General features: G+C 44.3%; 1 protein-coding gene across 1 annotated transcript in view; it reads left to right on the top strand.

Moving 5' to 3' along the window:
* Positions 1-716: 716 nt before the first annotated feature.
* PAIP1 (poly(A) binding protein interacting protein 1) overlaps positions 717-20267 on the top strand; it is a 37982-nt gene continuing 18431 nt past the window's right edge. Inside the window, exons 1-4 of the mRNA XM_073680303.1 lie at positions 717-1070; positions 16825-16976; positions 18184-18381; positions 18480-18592. Of these exons, the coding sequence (XP_073536404.1) occupies positions 839-1070; positions 16825-16976; positions 18184-18381; positions 18480-18592 (695 nt within the window). The 5' untranslated portion in view covers positions 717-838. The remainder of the gene's footprint in view (positions 1071-16824; positions 16977-18183; positions 18382-18479; positions 18593-20267) is intronic.

Genomic DNA, 20267 nt, shown 5'->3' with positions numbered 1-20267 from the left:
ACCCCTCTGCTGCACCCCCTCCTGCTCCTCTGCTGCACCCCCTCCTGCTCCCCCTCCTGCTCCCCTCTGCTGCACCCCCTCCAGCTCCCCTCTGCTGCACCCCTCTGCTGCACCCCCTCCTGCTCCTCTGCTGCACCCCCTCCTGCTCCCCTCTGCTGCACCCCCTCCTGCTCCCCTCTGCTGCACCCCCTCCTGTTCCCCTCTACTGCACCCCCTCCTGCTCCTCTGCTGCATCCCCTCTGCTGCACCCCTCTGCTGCACCCCCTCTGCTGCATCCCCTCTGCTGCACCCCCTCCTGCTCCTCTGCTGCACCCCCTCCTGCTCCCCTCTGCTGCACCCCCTCCTGCACCCCTCTGCTGCACCCCCTCCTGCTCCCCTCTGCTGCACCCCCTCCTGCACCCCTCTGCTGCATCCCCTCTGCTGCACCCCCTCCTGCTCCCCTCTGCTGCACCCACTCCTGCACCCCTCTGCTGCACCCCCTCCTGCTCCCCTCTGCTGCACCCCTCTGCTGCACCCCTCTGCTGCACCCCCTCTTGCACCGCGCCCCCTCTGCTGCCCCTCCCCCCGCACTCAGCAGAACATAACTTTGGAACGTTGCGGACTTCGCTCTGCGCACAGTGCGCTGCAGCCCTCCGGCCACTAAGTGGCGCTTTATATGACCGCTCGTCTCTTACAGTGTGCAATAACAGTGCAGTGTGACCTCCGGCCTGCAGATGTCGCTGTCCGCTAGGTTTCTTGTTTCGGTTGTTGACAAGGGGGCGGAGCGGGGTTTTGTGATCGGGCCCGGAGAGGGCTGCTCGACTACCGAGCTCTGTACCGGAACAGTGTGTGCACCGCTATGTGGGACGGCTTTGATAGAGCCCCTGGAGGAGGTAGAGGCAGAGGTCGCGGCTCGGGGGCAGGTAGAGGACGCGGGCGAGAAGCGGACGCTCCATCAGGCTTCCGGGGCCAGAACGGAGAGGAGTCCGGGAACATCACCTCAACACAGAGGCCGGGAGGACTCCAGCAACAAGAGCCCCTGCGGCCGCCGCTCAGCAGCCCCCCCCTGGGGAGCAACCTCATCACCGCAGGTACCGGGACTACTGCCCCATCCCCAATATCACACGGGACTGCTGCCCCCATCATCCATCCCCAATATCACACGGGACTGCTGCCCCCATCATCCATCCCCAATATCACACGGGACTGCTGCCCCCATCATCCATCCCCAATATCACACGGGACCGCTGCCCCCATCATCTATCCCCAATATCACAAGGGACCGCTGCCTCCATCATCCATCCCCAATATCACACGGGACCGCTGCCCCCATCATCCATCCCCAATATCACAAGGGACCGCTGCCCCCGTCATCCATCCCCAATATCACACGGGACCGCTGCCCCCGTCATCCATCCCTAATATCACACGGGACCGCTGCCCCCGTCATCCATCCCTAATATCACACGGGACCGCTGCCCCCGTCATCCATCCCTAATATCACACGGGACCGCTGCCCCCGTCATCCATCCCTAATATCACACGGGACCGCTGCCCCCGTCATCCATCCCTAATATCACACGGGACCGCTGCCCCCGTCATCCATCCCTAATATCACACGGGACCGCTGCCCCCGTCATCCATCCCTAATATCACACGGGACCGCTGCCCCCGTCATCCATCCCTAATATCACACGGGACCGCTGCCCCCGTCATCCATCCCTAATATCACACGGGACCGCTGCCCCCGTCATCCATCCCTAATATCACACGGGACCGCTGCCCCCGTCATCCATCCCTAATATCACACGGGACCGCTGCCCCCGTCATCCATCCCTAATATCACACGGGACCGCTGCCCCCGTCATCCATCCCTAATATCACACGGGACCGCTGCCCCCGTCATCCATCCCTAATATCACACGGGACCGCTGCCCCCGTCATCCATCCCTAATATCACACGGGACCGCTGCCCCCGTCATCCATCCCTAATATCACACGGGACCGCTGCCCCCGTCATCCATCCCTAATATCACACGGGACCGCTGCCCCCGTCATCCATCCCTAATATCACACGGGACCGCTGCCCCCGTCATCCATCCCTAATATCACACGGGACCGCTGCGCCCGTCATCCATCCCTAATATCACACGGGACCGCTGCGCCCGTCATCCATCCCTAATATCACACGGGACCGCTGCCCCCGTCATCCATCCCTAATATCACACGGGACCGCTGCCCCCATCATCCATCCCCAATATCCCACAGGACTGCTGCCCCTGCCATGTGCACATGACCATGTCTGAACATCCATCCCCAATATTGCACAGTACTATTACCCCTGCCATCCCAGTGTCAGGCCTACACCGTACAGAAGGTGTTCTCAGCGTCACTTATTAATACGCGGCTTATCAGTTGGCCACCAATATGATAGATTGCTGTCAGGGAATGGGAGGTCACTGTGTGTCTGGGGGGGGGGGGGGGGGGAGGGGTCACTGTGTGTCTGGGGGGGGGGAGGGGTCACTGTGTGTCTGGGGGGGGGGGTCACTGTGTTTCTGGGGGGGGAGGGAGCGGTGTCACTGTGTGTCTGGGGGGGTGGAGGGGTCACTGTGTGTCTTTGGGCTGTGTCACTGTGTGTCTAGTAGTTCCCCGGCAGAGAGCTTCTCTGTATAGGTGTGCTGTGTATTTCTGATTGGGCTTTCCAAATGCAGGCAAAGAGTTATGGAGGGATAAAGCAAAGTGTGAATGGAGCGTGAAGATTTTGTCCAGTGTTTTAAAAAAACAAAACATTTCTGTATTCATCTAGAAACAGTGAGACCTGTGGCCGGCTCGTGTCCGGTGCGGCAGCAGCTCCCTATGAAGTGACCGGGGCTGAGTTGCAATACTGTGAATGACCTGTAATCAAGTGTGCAGCATTGAGCAACCCGATGACGGCTTTGATTGTACATACAGTTAGGTCCATATATATTTGGACAGAGACAACATTTTTCTAATTTTGGTTCTAGACATTACCACAATGAATTTTAAACAAAACAATTCAGATGCTGTTGCAGTTCAGACTTTCAGCTTTCATTTGAGGGTATCCACATTAAAATTGGATGAAGGGTTTAGGAGTTTCAGCTCCTTAACATGTGCCACCCTGTTTTTAAAGGGACCAAAAGTAATTGGACAATTGACTCCAAGGCTATTTCATGGACAGGTGTGGGCAATCCCTTCGTTATGTCATTCTCAATTAAGCAGATAAAAGGCCTGGAGTTGATTTGAGGTGTGGTGCTTGCATTTGGAAGGTTTTGCTGTGAACTAAACAGGCAGTCAAAGGAGCTCTCCATGCAGGTGAAACAAGCCATCCTTAAGCTGCAAAAACTGAAAAAACCCATCCGAGAAATGGCTACAATATTAGGAGTGGCAAAATCTACAGTTTGGTACATCCTGAGAAAGAAAGTAAGCACTGGTGAACTCATCAATGCAAAAAGACCTGGGCGCCCACGGAAGACAACAGTGGTGGATGATCGCAGAATAATCTCCATGGTGAAGACAAACCCCTTCACAACAGCCAACCAAGTGAACAACACTCTCCAGGAGGTAGGCGTATCAATATCCAAATCTACCATAAAGAGAAGACTGCATGAAAGTAAATACAGAGGGTTCACTGCACGGTGCAAGCTACTCATAAGCATCAAGAATAAAAAGGCTAGACTGGACTTTGCTAGAAAACATCTAAAAAAGCCAGCACAGTTCTGGAAGAACATTCTTTGGACAGATGAAACCAAGATCAACCTTTACCAGAATGATGGAAAGAGAAAAGTATGGTGAAGGCGTGGTACAGCTCATGATCCAAAGCATACCACATCATCTGTAAAACACGGCGGAAGCAGTGTGATGGCTTGGGCATGCATGGCTGCCAGTGGCACTGGGTCACTAGTGTTTATTGATGATGTGACACAGGACAGAAGCAGCCGAATGAATTCTTATGTATTCAGAGCCATACTGTGTGCTCAGATCCAGCCAAATGCAGCCAAACTAATTGGTCGTCGTTTCATACTACAGATGGACAATGACCCAAAACATAAAGCCAAAGCAACCCAGGAGTTTATTAAAGCAAAGAAGTGGAATATTCTTGAATGGCCAAGTCAGTCACCTGATCTCAACCCAATTGAGCATGCATTTCACTTGTTAAAGACTAAACTTCAGACAGAAAGGCCCACAAACAAACAGCAACTGAAAACCACCACAGTGAAGGCCTGGCAGAGCATCAAAAAGGAGGAAACACAGCATCTGGTGATGTCCATGAGTTCAAGACTTCAGGCAGTCATTGCCAACAAAGGGTTTTCAACCAAGTACTAGAAATGAACATTTTATTTACAATTATTTAATCTGTCCAATTACTTTTGGTCCCTTTTAAAAACAGGGTGGCACATGTTAAGGAGCTGAAACTCCTAAACCCTTCATCCAATTTTAATGTGGATACCCTCAAATGAAAGCTGAAAGTCTGAACTTCAACTGCATCTGAATTGTTTTGTTTAAAATTCATTGTGGTAATGTCTAGAACCAAAATTAGAAAAATGTTGTCTCTGTCCAAACATATATGGACCTAACTGTATGTCAGTAGTTACCTATAGGTAATAAATTGCACTTCGTTTGTCTTTAATTTTCCTTCATTTTACGAGCCCCTGATATGCTGTTAGCAGCTTGATCCAAGCATCAGATTTTTCTCTTGTGGGAGTGTCCCTCCCTGTAATACAGGCTGGATGTGAGCTTTGTGTGGTGCTGCTGTCTTCATTTGCATTCATATATCGCCGACTACAATATTGTGCTTTTCTCAGTGCCTTCCAAGATACTTTCCTCTCGCCTTCAGCTAGCTGGACCCTCCCTCCAAAACCATTGCTGCCACGTCTGTCATTAGAGGAGTCATCCACTATTAGCTGCTCAGTAAATGATGCAGAAGTTTAGTTCAAAGAACGAGATCTCGCATTAATACGGGCAATCTTGTGCTTTTCCAGCGATGGGGACCGTGAGGTTTGTTGGACCCCGCTCTCCCACCACCCTGAAGATCACACCTGACTTCTGATAGGCGGGGGTGCGTTAGCCTGGTATTGGGGACATTTTTGTTAATACATTATACTTCGTAAAATCACCTTTCTGCAGTCGCCCGCTGTTTTCTTTGATAAAAAGGCCGACCCTAGAAGGTGATCGCTTCTCAAGGCCATATTTTGAAACGTATTGGTGTTTATTCATGGACTAAAGAAAAGCGTATGGAAAGCAACTAGAAAAAAAGAACACGGATGAAATCCGTGTGACACATACCAGAATAGAAATGACAGATGTTTAGCTGTTAGATGTGCAAAGATAGAGGTAGAAAGATATCCGTGAGATATATAATTAGTGCCATGTGTGTAGTTTTCTGTACATGTATTTAGCTAGTAAGTAAATAAATGGAAAAAAAAATTACATGGGGTGTACTCTATTTTTAATAATCAGCCAAGGTAAAGCAGACAGCTGCGGGCTTATATTATCAGGCTGGGAAGGTCCCTGGTTATTAGACCCTTTCCAGCCTAAAAATACCAGCCCGCTGCAGATTTGGAGTATCACATTAGATACGCCAATTTTGGCGCTTTGCCCGGCTCTTCCCGATTGCCCTGGTGCAGTAGCAATCAGGGTAATGGTAGTTAAGGTTGATGACAGCCATGATTTGTCAAAAAAAAGAAAAAAAATCCCACGCATGTCTGAAGTAATCCACCGAATCAGAATTAGTGTAGAAAAGGATACCTGAAAAACATAAAAAGTCAGAAACCCAATAGAGCCTCACTCATTTACCAATTTATTACCCAAAATGTTCCCACAAAGCTCTGCTGTAGTCCACGTTCCTTGAATCTTGCTGCGACAAATGTTAATAGCAGTAAAGTGACCACTATTCACATTTGCTCAGCGAGACCCAGCGATGATGAGCGTTGACCCGGCACCTTCGAATAGTGTGCCAAACAAAATGCTGTTAGTGGGGATCGGCCCCACACATACAGGTGCATCTCGCAAAATTAGAATATCATCAAAAAGTGAATTTATTTCAGTTCAATACAAAAAGTGAAACTCCTATATTATATAGTCATTACAAACAGAGTGATCTATTTCAAGTGTTTATTTCTGTTAATGTTGATGATTATGGCTTACAGCCAATGAAGACACAAAAGTCATTAGCTCAGTAAATTAACCCCTTTCTGACGTATGACCTAATAGTACGTCTTGGTGACCTGGGCCGATTGGACCAATGACGTACTATTAGGTCATACGGCAATCGCGCCCGCACACAAGCGGTGCAGGGCGATCACCGCCTGGTGTTAGCTGATAGTACCGGGTGTCAGCTGTGACAATGTGCAGGGAGCGTTCCCACACCGCTCCCGGCACATTAACCCCCTCAATGCTGCGATCGAAGTCGATCGCAGCATTGAGGTGGCTAAGGGGAGGTGATCGGAATACTCACCTCCTCTTCCGGCCTCCAGCACTGTCTGCCGCGGCTTCCCGGATGTTGCCATGACGACACTATGTCGTCATGACAACATCCAGGTCCCCAGACAGCAGGAAGATTCATTGGTCATGCGCAGTGCATGACCAAACTATCTTCTCCCTGTGCAGCGCTGACAGCCTGCATGGCACAGGGATGGTGCTCCATCCCTATGCTATGCAGGCGATCAGAATAAAAAAAGTGAAAGTCCCAGAGTGGGACACAGAATAAAAGTCCAAAAAGTGTTAAAAAAAATGAAAAGGAAAAAAAAAAAAATTGTAAAAATATAAAAAAAAAATAAAAAAAAAAATAATCCACCAAAAATAAAAATATAATGTACTCATCAATAAATATTATGAAAAAAAATAAAAAAAATAAAAGTACACATATTTGGTATCGCCGCGTCTGGAACGACCTGACCTCTAAAACGGTCCCACTAGTTAACCCCTTCAGTGAACACAGTAAAAAAAAACAAAAAACGAAGCAAAAAACAATGCTTTATCATCATACCGCCAAACAAAAAATTAAATAACACGCGATCAAAGAGATGAATATAAATAAAAATGGTACCGCTGAAAACGTCATCTTGTCCCGCAAAAAGCAAGCCGCCATTCAGCTCCATCATAAAATAAAAAAGTTATAGCTCTCAGAATAAAGCGATGCAAAAAAATATTTTTTTCTGTAAAATAGCTTTTATTGTGTAAAAGTGCAAAACATAGAAAAACGACACAAATGTTGAACCGCTGTAAACGTACTGACCCGAAGAATAACGCTGCCTTATCAATTTTACCACATGTGGAACAGCATAAAAAAAAAAAAAAACATAAAAAAAATTTCTGGAATTGCTGGTTTTTGTTTATTCTGCCTCCCAAAAATCGGAATAGAAATCTATCAAAAAATGTCAAGTGCCTGAAAATGGCACCAATAAAAACGTCAAGTCATCCCGCAATAAACAAGCCATCACATGAGTCTGTTGGCCAAAATATGGAAAAATTATAGCTCTCTAAATATGGCGATGCAAAAACTAGATTTTACAAAAAAAGCGTCTTTTAGTGTGTGACAGCTGTCAATCATAAAAACCTGATATGATTCTGGTATCGCTGTAATCGCACCGACCCGAATAATAAAGTCGTCTAATCACTTATACCGTACGAGGAACGGCATAAAAAATAAACTCTAGGGTTAGGGTTGTGCTAGGGTTAGGGTTGGGATTTTTTTCAAAAGTAAAAAAAAAAAAAAAAAAAAAAAAAAAAAAAAAGGATGACGATCTGGCGACTAGTGTTGAGCGCAAGTGCTCGCTACTTGAGTTTGCATCGGGTGCTCTGGTATGCACTGAGTATCGCGGGTGCTCGAGTCTCCACCCTATATGCTTCGTGGCCAAAAAAAACCTTGCAGGGATTGCCTGCCATGCACGGGCGATCCCCGCATGGTTATTTTTGGGTGTCTAATAACCATGAAACATCCGAGTGGGGACTCGAGCATGTCACTTGAGCACCCGTGATACATGAGTTTGCATCAGGTACATGGGTATGCACCATGTATCACGGGTGCTCGAGTCCCCGCTCGCATGTTTCATGGTTATTAGACACCCAAAAATAACCATGCAGGGATTGCTTGTGCATGGCAGGCAATCCCCGCAAGGTTTTTTTTGGCCACGAAGCATATGGGGCAGAGACTTGAGCACCCGTGATACACTGTGCATACCCGAGCACCCGATGCAAACTCAAATAGCGAGCACTTGCACTCAAGACTAATGACAACTTATTCAATATGATGACCTAATGTTATCAAATTCTGTGTCGTACCTCTGGATTCAAAATGTTCATTATACCCCTTGATAAAATCCTTGAGGGGTGTAGTTTCCAAAATGGGGTCACTTGTGGGGGGTTTCCACTGTTTAGGCACATCAGGGGCTCTCCAAACACGACATGGCGTCCACTCTCAATTCCAGCCAATTTTGCTTTCAAACAGTCACACAATGCTTTTTCCCTTCTGAACTCTGCCGTGCGCCCAAACACTGTATTTTCCCCACATATGGGGTATTGGCGTACTCAGGAGAAATTGCACAACAGTTTTTGGGGTCCATTTTCTCCTCTTACCCTTGTGGAAATAAAAAAAGTGGGGCTAAAACATTATTTTTGTGGAAAAAGTTTTTTTTTTTATTTTCACGGCTCCTTGTTATAAACTTCTGTAAAGCACTTGGGGGTTCAAGATGCTCACCACACATCTAGATAAGTTCCCTGAGGGGTCTAGTTTCCAAAATGGTGTCACTTGTGGGGGGTTTCCACTGTTTAGGCACATCAGGGGCTCTCCAAACGCAACATGGCGTCTGCTAATTATTCAAGCAAATTTTACTTTCAAAAAGTCAAATGGCGCTCCTTCCCTTCCGAGTCTCTGCTGTTCGCCCAAATAGTGTTTTTTCCCCATGTATGGGGTATCTGCGTGCTCAGGAAATTGCACAACAAATTTTGGGGTCCAGTTTTTCCTGTTACCGCTGCGAAAATAAAAAAATGAGTCTAAATTAACATTTTTGTGAAAAAAGTTAAATGTTAATTTTTTTCTTCCACATTCCAAAAATTCTTGTGAAGCACCTGAAGGTTTAATAAAGTTCTTGAATGTGGTTTTGAGCACCTTGAGGGGTTCAGTTTTTAGAATGGTGTTACTTTTGGTTATTTTCTGTCATAAAGACCCCTCAAAGTGACTTCAAATGTGATGTGTTCCCTAAAAAAAAATGGTTTTGTAAATTTTGTTGTAAAAATGAGAAATCGCTGATCATCTTTTAACCCTTATAGCTCCCTAATAAAAAAAAAATTTGGTTCCAAAATTGTGCTGATATAAAGTAAACATGTGGGAAATGTTATTTATTAACTATTTTGTGTGACATATCTCTGATTTAAGGGCATGAAAATTCAAACTTTGAAAATCGCCAAATTTCCATTTTTTTCGCAAATAAACACAAGTGATATCGATGAAATTTTACCACAATCATGAAGTACAATATGTCATGAAACAACATTCTCAGAATCAGGGGGATCCGTTGAAGCTTTCCAGAATAATTACCTCATAAAGTGACAGTGGTCAGAATTGTAAAAATTGAACAGGTCATTAACGTGCAAACTACCCTCGGGGAGTAAAGGGGTTAAAATAATTAACAAAAAACACCTGCAAGACTTCCTAAGCGTTTAAAAAGGTCCCTTTCATGGGGAAGACTGCTGACTTGACAGATGTCCAGAAGGCAGTCATTGACACACTCCACAAGGTCTGAGTGATCTAAACACTTGAAATAGATCACTTTGTTTGTAATGACTCTATATAATGAGTTTCACTTTTTGTATTGAAGAACTGAAATAAATTAATTTTTTGATGATATTCTAATTTAGTGAGATGAACTTGTATCATTGTTATCCAGCAGCTTCATCATCACTTCCCCTGATGAAGCTGCTGGATAGCAGCGAAACGCGTGTGGCCGATCCCCCACTGTCATGCTGGATGTCACACTCATGGGTCATATAGGTCTATGCTATACCCTCATTGTTTTTCCTATCTGTTTTGTGTGAGTGCTACATAATAATATTATTAATAATAATAATATTATATGGATGTGTCTTTGATACAGCACCTTACATTATGGATCTAGCGCTGCTTTGATTATTACATTATATCTACCCCAGTCAGATTATCTTGTATACCTTAGAGTGCGGGTATTTATGAGCGATCCTTATTATTTTTGAGCGTTACCAGGTTTGGGACCTGCAACTATTCTACTGTTCCCTTGTATCCTTGTGCCACTACTATATTATTTAGTACAACTTGGGGATTTCAGTTTTTTTTTATTGTTTTGTATTGTACATGGTTGGTTTGTCTTCAATAAAATGATACAATTTTATACCACGGGTGTGCTTATCACTAGGTAATGTGTTTTTTTTTGTTGTCAAGTTTCTGATCTATTACTGATTTAGCATCCATTTTTGCTACAATAACTGTGCATCTCAATTTTTGTTACACCGAAGAATAGCGCTGCCTCATCACTTTTACCACACGGTGAACGGCATAGAAAAAAAAACTATTCCTGAATTGTTGTTTTTTGTTTATTCTGCCTCCCGAAAATCGGGATAGAAAGCGATCAAAAAATGTCATGTGCCCGAAAATGGTACCAATAAAAATGTCAACTCGTCCCGCAAAAAACAAGCCCTTACATGATTCTGCTGGCAGAATAATGGAAAAATTATAGCTCTCAAATATGGCGATACAAAAACAGTTTTGCAGAAAAAAGTGTCTTTCAGTGTGTGACAGCTGTCAATCATAAAAACCCCATATAAATCTGGTATCGCTGTAATCGCACTGACCCGAAGAATAAAGTCGTCTAAACACTTATATCGCACGAGGAACGGCGTAAAAAATAAAACCAATTCTTCATCTACTGCTGATTTGTTCATTCTGCCTCCCAAAGATCGCAGTATTGTTCGGTGCACATTTATCCTGCGCTCTGCACTGAGCGCTTACACCGGGGTTTCCATGTAAATCTCTGAAATATGTGATTCAGGCGGAAACCCCTGACTGATGATTCCCTATAATGAGACAGATGGAGGCACTGTGTATGCCGTCTGCCCTGTGATCCGGGGTTGTCTGTCTTTTTAGGTGTGCATAAAAGCGTGGTGCGCCCCTCCTCCTCCAAAAAAAAAAAAGAAATCCAGCAAATTCTGCGCTCCCAAATCAAAATGCCCCCCTCCCTTCCTTCTTAGCCCCAGTGTGCCTAAACTACATTTAGCGTCCACACGTTTGGCATTTCTGTAGCGATGAGAGCTTGTCAGATTTACTGGTGCATGTCTCCAAAAGCATGAGCTGGGCACTACAACGTACTGGTCACTGCAATGACAGATTTGCAATTTTCACTCGGCAACATTCACTACTTCTTGTTTCTATAAAACACCTATAGGGTCAAAATCGTCGCTACTCGTTTAGATAAATTCCCAGAGGGGTGGGTCACTTGAGGGGGGATTCTGCTCTTCTGGTACTTGGGGTTCTGAATATTAAGTCCGCAAACTTTTCTATGATTTGTTCTCTAAGAGTCAAATAGCGCTCCGTCCCTCCCTAGTCTCGTCATATGGCTAAGCAGTACTGCTGGGGTATGGCCACGTTCAGCAGAAATTGTCTGACAGATTTTGGTGCCAGATTTACCCATTTCCCTGTGTGAAAATGTAAAATCTGAGGCTAAAACAGTTTTCTTTTTCTGGCAAAAATGTAACTATTTTTTCTTCCGTTCCCAATGTTATAAAATCCTGTAACACACCTGTGGTGTCAATATGATCACTGCAGCCTTAGATAAATTCTTTGGGTATGTAGTTTGTAAAATGGAGTCACTTATGGGGGGGGGTTTCTGCTGTTTTGGCACCCAAGGGGCTCTGCCAATGTGACATGTCCCCCTTCAAACCAGTCCAGCAAAATGTGCACTTTAATATGGCGCTCCTTCCCTTCTGTGCTTTGTGCTGTGCCTATAAAGTAATTTTCGACCAGATCGGGCAGCATGGTGGCTCAGTGGTTAGCACTGCAGCCTTGCAGTGTTGGGGTCCTGGGTTCTAATCCCACCAAGGACAACATCTGCAAGGAGTTTGTATGTTCTCCCCGTGTTTGTCTGGGTTTCCTCTCACACTCCAAACACATACTGATAGGGAATTTAGATTGTGAGCCTCAATGGGGACAGTGATGATGATGTCTGTAAAGCGCTGTGGAATTAATGGCGCTGTATAAGTGAGTAAAATAAATAAAATGGGGTATCGATGTACTCAGGAGAAATTGCACAACAAATTGTACTGTGCATTTTTACTCCTATTATCCCTTTTGAAAATTGAAAACTGAGGGGACAAAGCAACATTTTAGTGGAAAAAATGGTAATTTTCCATTGACTCAGCCCAATGTTATACAATTCTGTGAATGACTTGAGGGTTAAAACTGCTCACTACATCCCTAGGAGTTTCTGATGTTTTGGCACATGTGATATGGCACCCGCTATTTATTCCAGCCAAATTTGCGCTCCAGAATTCAGTTTGTGCTCCTTCCCTTCTGAGCCCTGCCGAGCGCCCAAGCAGTAGTTTTCCCCCACATATGGGCTATCTGCATACTCAGGAGAAATTGCACAACAATCTTGGGGTCCATTTTCTCCAGTTAGGCTATGTGCCCACGATGCGGAAATGCTCCGGATTTTTCCTGAGCGTTTCTGCATCTCCCTGACAGAAAAAACGCATGCGGATTGTACATGCGTTTTTTCAGCCAGGGACAAGCGTTTGTCACGCGTTTTGCACATGCGATTTTGCATGCAGGTTGTCAAGCGCTTTTCAAGCAATTTTAGCATCACTTGGAAAAGTGCTTGACAACCTAGTCACACTATATAAATCCATGCAACTGGTATGGATTTTATATAGTGTGACCAAGTTAGTTAAAAAAAAAAACATATACTCACCTTCCGATTGTCCCCGGTCTCCTTCTCTGATGCGTCCGGTCTCCCCGGTGTCTCGCGGTGGTGTAAAAGGACCTTCCATGACGTCATTTAGTCATGTGATAGGTCATGCGACCGCCGACGTCAGCGGTCGTGTGGCCTTTCACATGACTGAGTGGAAGGTCCTTTTACTCCACCGGGAAGCCAAGACGTATCGGATAGAAGACTGCGGGCCATCAGAAGGTGAGTATAATGATTTTTTTTTTTTTTTTTTTTACAGGTACTATGGTACCCGGGTCTGGAGAGTCTCCTCTTCTCCAGACCCGGGTACCATCCGCACATTGAATCGCTTAATATCCGAATGTGCACATGTAGTCATGCGGATATTAAGCGATTCAATGCAAGTCAATGGCGGCAAAAGCGCCGCGCTTACGCAAAATAATTGGTAGTGTTGCGGATTTTTCCGCAATGATAATCCGCAGCGGAAATTTCCGTAGCATGTGCCCAGCACATGCGGATTATCATTGGGGAACATGGCAGAACTTCTACCAAGCGTTTTTTTAAGCGTTTCTGTGGCGGAATTGCCGCTGCGGAAATGCTTAAAAAACGCATCGTGGGCACACAGCCTAACCCTTGTGAAAATGAAATATTTGGGGGCGTAGCAACATTTTTGTGGGGAAAATGTTTTTTTTTATTTTTTTTTTATTTTCACGCCTCTATGTTATAAACTTCAGTGAAGCACCTTGGGGTTCAAGGTGCTCACCACCCATCTAGATAAATACCTTGGGGGGTGTATTTTCCAAAATGATGTCACTTATGGGGGGGGGGCGAGTTATTGGGGCTAAATAAACACTTTTGTTTGAAAAATGTAAAATGTTTTTATTTTCCTTCCATGTTACTTTAATTCCTGTGAAGCACCTGAAGGGTTAATGAACTTCAATGTGGTTTTGAGCACTTTGAGGGGAGCAGTTTTTAGAATGGTGTCACTTTTGGGTATTTTCTGTCACATAGGCACCTCAAAGTCACTTCAAATGTGATGTGGTCCCTAAAAACTTATGGTTTTATAAATGTTGTTAAACATTAGAAATTGCTGATAAACTTTTAACCCTTCTAACATCTTATCAAAAAAAATGTTTAAAATATTGTGCTGATGTAAAGTAGACATGTGGGAAGTATTATCTGTTAATTATTTTGTACAGCATGGCTAATTAGTTTAACCCATTCATGAAAAAATATTTGCTTATGTAGCTTTTTTTCCGAGACCCATAGCATTTCCAGTTTGTGAGCTCTGCTGCCAGACGAGGGCTTATTTTTTGCACCCTGAGCTGACGTTTTTATTGATACCATTTTGGGGTAGATGCAATAACAGGCTATCAAAATATTGTATTTTATTGTAATGTTGCGGCTTCCGAAAAAACGTAATTCCGGCGTTCCGTTTTTTTTTCTCGTTACGCAGTTTACCGATCGGATTAATTTACTTTTATATTTTGATCGAGCTTTTCTGATTGCAGCTATACCAAATATGTGGGGGGGGGGGGTTTGTTTTTTTTTTTTTATTTTCAATGGGGAAGGAGGGGGGTGATTGTGTGTGTGTTTGTTGTTTTTGTTTTTTTTCTAAACTTGCTTCAATAATTCCCTTAGTGGTCTTGATGGCAGGGCTGTGGAGTTGGAGTCGGTGTTCATTTTGGTGGTGTCGGTATAAAATGGACCGACTCTAACTCCTAAAATATATAATAAATTGGGAACAGTAGTACAATGCAGTTTGTGGGGAATATTTTTTCATAAGAATTTGGGAAAGTTATGAAATGTCCTATAAATGTCTGTCCTATTCCTGATCTAAGGGTCTAGACTTTTAGCTGAGATGAATCGGTGCTACAGTAAATTTATCACTTAAACATGAGCCGTGTATGAGGGAGTTGTGGAGTCGCAGTCAGTGTCATGGAAATTGAGGAGTTTAAGTTGGAGGTTTGGCTTACCGACTCCACAGCCCTGTTTGATGCTGCGATCATCTGATCAGTTCAGCTCTGCTATGTGTAACAGAAATCATCATAGTGTGTTATTGATTTTTTTTTATTATTTATTTATTTTTTATTAATAAAGTTATTATATTTTATTGTCTTGTTTGGAATACATATTTTTTTGTAGGCTTTAGAAGTTGTATTTTTAACCCTTTCACCACCCAAGCCTGTTTTCACCTTCAAAGTGACCAGTGTCACTTTGGTGATGACTCTGGAACATCTCATTTGAATGGGTCTGTGCACATGTCAGTGTGTTTCCACGGACCGTATGTCCGTGTGCTCCACACATAGACATGTCTGTTTTTGGCCGGCAGCAATGATCGCACGGCCCCATTCAAGTCAATGGGTCCGTGTAAACACGTACCTCACACTGATGCCATGGCGTGTACCTGCACCTGGTAATCAGTGTACGAGTGCTGAACGCTGCCCTCATCATACTTCCCTGTAGGTGCTGTGATCAGCAGTGTCCACCTGTAAAAATAAGAATAAAATAAAAAATCCTTATACTCACCTGTCGTAGGTGTCCACCGCTGTAATCAATGCGACCGCTCATCAGAGGAGCCAGGGAGAATGACTCCTGCAGCGAGCGGGCCTCGGAGTTCCGCTGCGATCGGTGAGTGACAGAGCAGCCCTGGGGCCAAAATCTCGCGATACATACCACCCTTCTATCCTCCATTCAATATGGTGCAGTCGTCCTGTCCTCTTTGCAGAAAGGCACCCTCAAACTATGATATTTCCCCCACCATGCTTCACGGTTGGGACTGTGTTTTTTGGGGTTGCACTCATCCTTCTTCCTCCAAACATGGCGATTGGAGTTGGTACCAAAAAGTTCTATTTTGGTCTCATTTGACCACATGACCGTCTCCCATGCCTCCTCTGGATCATCCAGATCGTCATTGGCGAATTTCAAACAGGCCTGGACATGTGCTGGCGTGAGCCTCAGCATGTCAGGCATGGCATGTCACTCTCCACAAGGAGAAATGTTACCCCTTGGATCACCTTCTAAGAAAAAAGAAAAAAACATCTAAGCCTTTTTGAAATCCTCAGTGCTTCCCACTGTGACCAGCTCCTGAGGTAGACTATTCCACAGATTAACAGTTCTCATGGTAAAGAAGCCTTGTCTCTTCTGGAGATTGAACTTTCTTCCCCAGGCGAAGGGCGTAGCCTCTTATCTTTCGAGGAGCTTTTACGTGAAACAGCCTTTGACCATATTATTTGTATGAGCCATTTTTGTACTTGTACTACACAACACTTGTAATAAAGAAATGCTCATAAGAACTTTTTTTAACTTGTACAAATGCAGTAAAATACTTAGTGATTGCCGTCTTCACCGGATTCCATCGCTGCTTCAGTCCTCTCCTCACATCACTTCTGTTAGAACTCGCGGGATTTGTGTATGAGCCAGAAGTGTCCCTTACAATGTGAGCCTATCCAGCCTCCTTCTCACTGCCCAGACTGTAAAAGCCTCTTCCGGCTCACACTCAAACCCCTGTGTGATCCCGCGAGCTGGAATAGATATCACGTGAGGGAGGAGAGCATCGGCGCTGCGCTGGAAACCGGGAAGGACAACGATCAGTAAGTATTTTGTTACGCTACACAACACCCACTTAGACTGGTTTTGTGAATAAAAAATTTTTGGGCGAATTTTTCTTTAATCATGTCCACTCTTATGTTATGTGGTTAATCGAGAGAAAAGGACAGCAGAGCATGTGGCATCTGGCAAGGTGGGCAATGAGGAAGGAATGGCGGGCTAAGGGAGGCGTGAGACTGAATGTGTGTAGGTGGCACTGATCTTGGGCATCAGGATAATGTCTCATTTATTTATTCTGAAGACAAGAAATCATTGAAAAGAATATTTTCTGTATAAAATGTTTTAACATTTCTTGATTTCTCCACAGTTCAAATCAACCAGAAGAAGGCTCAGATAGTGATAGAGACCAGCTCAATGGCCGTGTCTAAGGGTCAGCATCCGGACTCCAGGACCGTGATCTCCAAACTGTCTGCAAACGCAGCAGAGTTTTATCCCTCTGGATACTTTGCGGATGGCAATGTAGGTATTAAGTAATGTGCGAGTGGGATCTGCTTCTATCTTAATTAAGTTGTGTGATCCTCCCCTGTAGTTCTGACGTTGTGAAGTAATAGAGGACTTTCATGATGATTGATGATTACGCTCGTTGTGACCAGGCTAGTACACTCGTCATGCTGATTGTGCAGGCGCAGCTCTGCTCTGTGACTACAGTGACTGTAATACCTCCAACATTCAACCCTTAAAGATCTGCTAATTGTGGCAGACTTAGGGGTCCATTGTGGAATTCCTGGGGCCCATACTTAGTATGGACCAGGGTTCATTAAACGACCCCGAGATTGTCTGATCATACATTATTTTTTTTTTCTTTTTCTCCCTTTGGCCATGCTCTGATACTATTACTGCAAAGGATAATGTATATATGCCGTACATTTAAAAAATAAATGTAAAATCTTACTAATGAATATAATGTAAAAAATAGATTATTTTTAAACTTTTTAAGGGGTTGTCTTAGCAAAATGTAAATTTTTCCGGTGGCTTGTATTCCAAAATAACGCTAGATCCACCGCAGGCCGCTCCGAAGTCCTCACTTACACAAAAAGGGGGAGTCGCTGCTCAAGCAGCAGCAGCAGGACCCCGCGTGATTGACTCCTGTGGTCAAGTGACTTCAGCAGCGCATCTTCACTGATAAAACTTTAATATATGCAAACTGTATTTGGTATCATTATGACCTTAACTACCTGTACCTTCCTACAGAAGCATATCTCCATTTTTAAGTACATATCCACAGGTCAAGGGTCATTAGTCACATGTCAGAGGTAAAGGTGCAGGGCTCAGCTATCATTGTTTGAGATAATCTATTTACATAGTTGGTATCACAGGGGCTGTTGTAAATAAACTTTCAGCTGACTTAGTACAATTTGTCATTAGCATAGTAAACATGATTATTTCCAGTGGAATAGAATTCAGCATTCAGGGTTATACAAATACTGGTCTGTCCATAGCCACAGAGATACTCATATATTTACAAGTCAGTTTAAACACAATTGTGTTCTTCTCTTGGCTTAACTAATCTAATCGTCTGGTTTATTAAGATTTTAGGCTGTATCGTCACAATGGTATATGCCCACATCTCCTGTAGACTGAGGAGGATGGTGTATGCCCCTATCTGCCCATGTCTCAAGTAGTTTAATTCTGTGTATAATTTCTGTCTTTGATGTGATTGCCCTAGTCCTACGAGGAGAATAATGTGGGATATTCGGCTGTCCCGGAGATAACGCTGGCAAGCTTTGTCCAGGAAACGCTGAACCATTTGACTGAAGAGCCGGGCAGCTTTGAGGCTGAGATCACCCAGTTTACGGATGTACTGAACAACTGGGTGACTACAGAGGAATCCTTACAGGAACTGGTGGAACTCATCTATGAGCAGGTGGGTCACCGGCTGTGGTTACAAGATTGCTATTTTTTAAGGTCTCCCCCTAATATTGTGCTACAAGTGAAATAATATATACATTTTTTAATATAAAGGCAACATCGGTTCCCAACTTCTCTTATACGGGTGCACGTTTGTGTAATCACTTGACAAGCAATCTTCAGATAAACCCACCGAACTGGAATTTCAGGCAACGGCTCCTTAAGAGGTAACTATGATGATGTATGTTGGTGTTCTCGCTCATTGATCTCTCCTCCAAGTCCCTGCTGGCTGTTTCCCATTTTGCTTGGATCGATCTGTTTAGGCAGACTTATGGCCATGATTGACAGCTCATGCTAGAGACACTGATAACTTTATCGTGTTGCCAGCGTCAATGTGCGATTGGTGACTTCATAGGGCAGCTCCAGGGCCACTGTCCTAATGGGACCGCAGGATGGAGACCCTGCTGGGGGAGGCTGCCACGCATGTCATGGTGCTATCCTATAGACCTATGTAGGGCTGCAGAGAAGTTCTCCCATCAGGGAGTTACTGTGTATATCCTCCAGCGTGTGTGTTCTCCAGCCATCCTCAATAGGGAAGAAGAGGATGAACTGTGCAAGCGCTGCAACTTCTGCTGGATCGCAGCGGTGCCTGCAACGCTTAGCGACAAGATGTAAACTGCCAGGATGAAGAGAAAACTATAGTAAGACCAAAAGGTTTAATATTAAAATATTTTGTATCTGGCAAGTTTGAAAAATCTTACATGCTCTATCGAGCTTTGCAACATGTTATATTAAAGAGAACATGTTACCTAATTCAGGCTGCCCAAACTGTGGGCAGCAAGAATAAGAGCCTGGCTGCACAACTACAATGCTCTTGTGTTTCAGAGACAATATACTGTGAAGATATATGGTCACAGATTAGAGTAGCCTGACTCTTCCCAGCACCAGTGGAGGTGATTGACAGGATTTTCCCTATGTACATACAAGGGAGAGACCTGTCAATCAAATCGCCAGGAGCCAGTTGGGGACTAGTCTGCTCTCGTCTATGGTTCCTGGCCAGATCCTTAACCCCTTCGCAACATGTGCCGTAAATGTACGGCACTAGTAAGAAGTGAGTCTTTGGAGCGTGCTCACGGGACGAACTCGCCCCATATTCTGCAGGTGATGACTGTGTGTTACAACCAGGAGCTACCTCTAACAATCGTGAAATATAACACTCGCCGGAATCAGGGCTCGTCATTCCATGCACCCATCTGCACGGCCGTGACGCGATCGAGGGTTGCCGATGGGTTGCAAGGAGTCTGCTGAAGACCCTCGTACTTATCATTACGGAGCACCTTTGAAACCCTGCCTGCAACCAGGCTTCAAAGGAGACCATGATTTTTGCTATATACAGCAATGCTGTGCTATCGCTGTATATAGCACAAGTGATCAGATGATTGCAGCTTCATGTACCTTAAGGGGACTAATAAGTTTTAAAATAAATATATATATATATATATATATATATATATATATATATATATATATATATATATATATATATATATATGAAAACCCACCCCCCTTCCAAAAACAGTTGAAATCACCCACTATTTCCCAGATTTAAAATAGATAATAAAAAAATACACACATTTGATATTGCTGCGTTCAGAAAAGTCCAGTCTATCAAAAGATAATAATAATTAACCTCATTGGTAAATACCGTAAACGGGGGAAAAAAAATCGATGCCAAAATTGTGTTTTTTTTGTTTGTTTGTTTTTTTGGGGGGGGGGGGGGGGGGGGGATGCAATTCCTCAAAAATGCTGTAACAAGCGATCAAAACATTACATCTATCCCAAAATGGTAACGATAAAAACTTTGTCTTGCTCCTCAAAAAATAGTCTCTCACATTGCTCGTT

The sequence above is a fragment of the Phyllobates terribilis genome, unplaced genomic scaffold (genome assembly GCF_046119375.1).
Source record: "Phyllobates terribilis strain yellow unplaced genomic scaffold, ASM4611937v1 Scaffold_1__5_contigs__length_1240528914, whole genome shotgun sequence".
Lineage (NCBI taxonomy): Eukaryota > Metazoa > Chordata > Amphibia > Anura > Dendrobatidae > Phyllobates > Phyllobates terribilis.
Note: the sequence above shows the minus strand (reverse complement) of the source record. Positions and strands in the feature narration are given on the sequence as shown.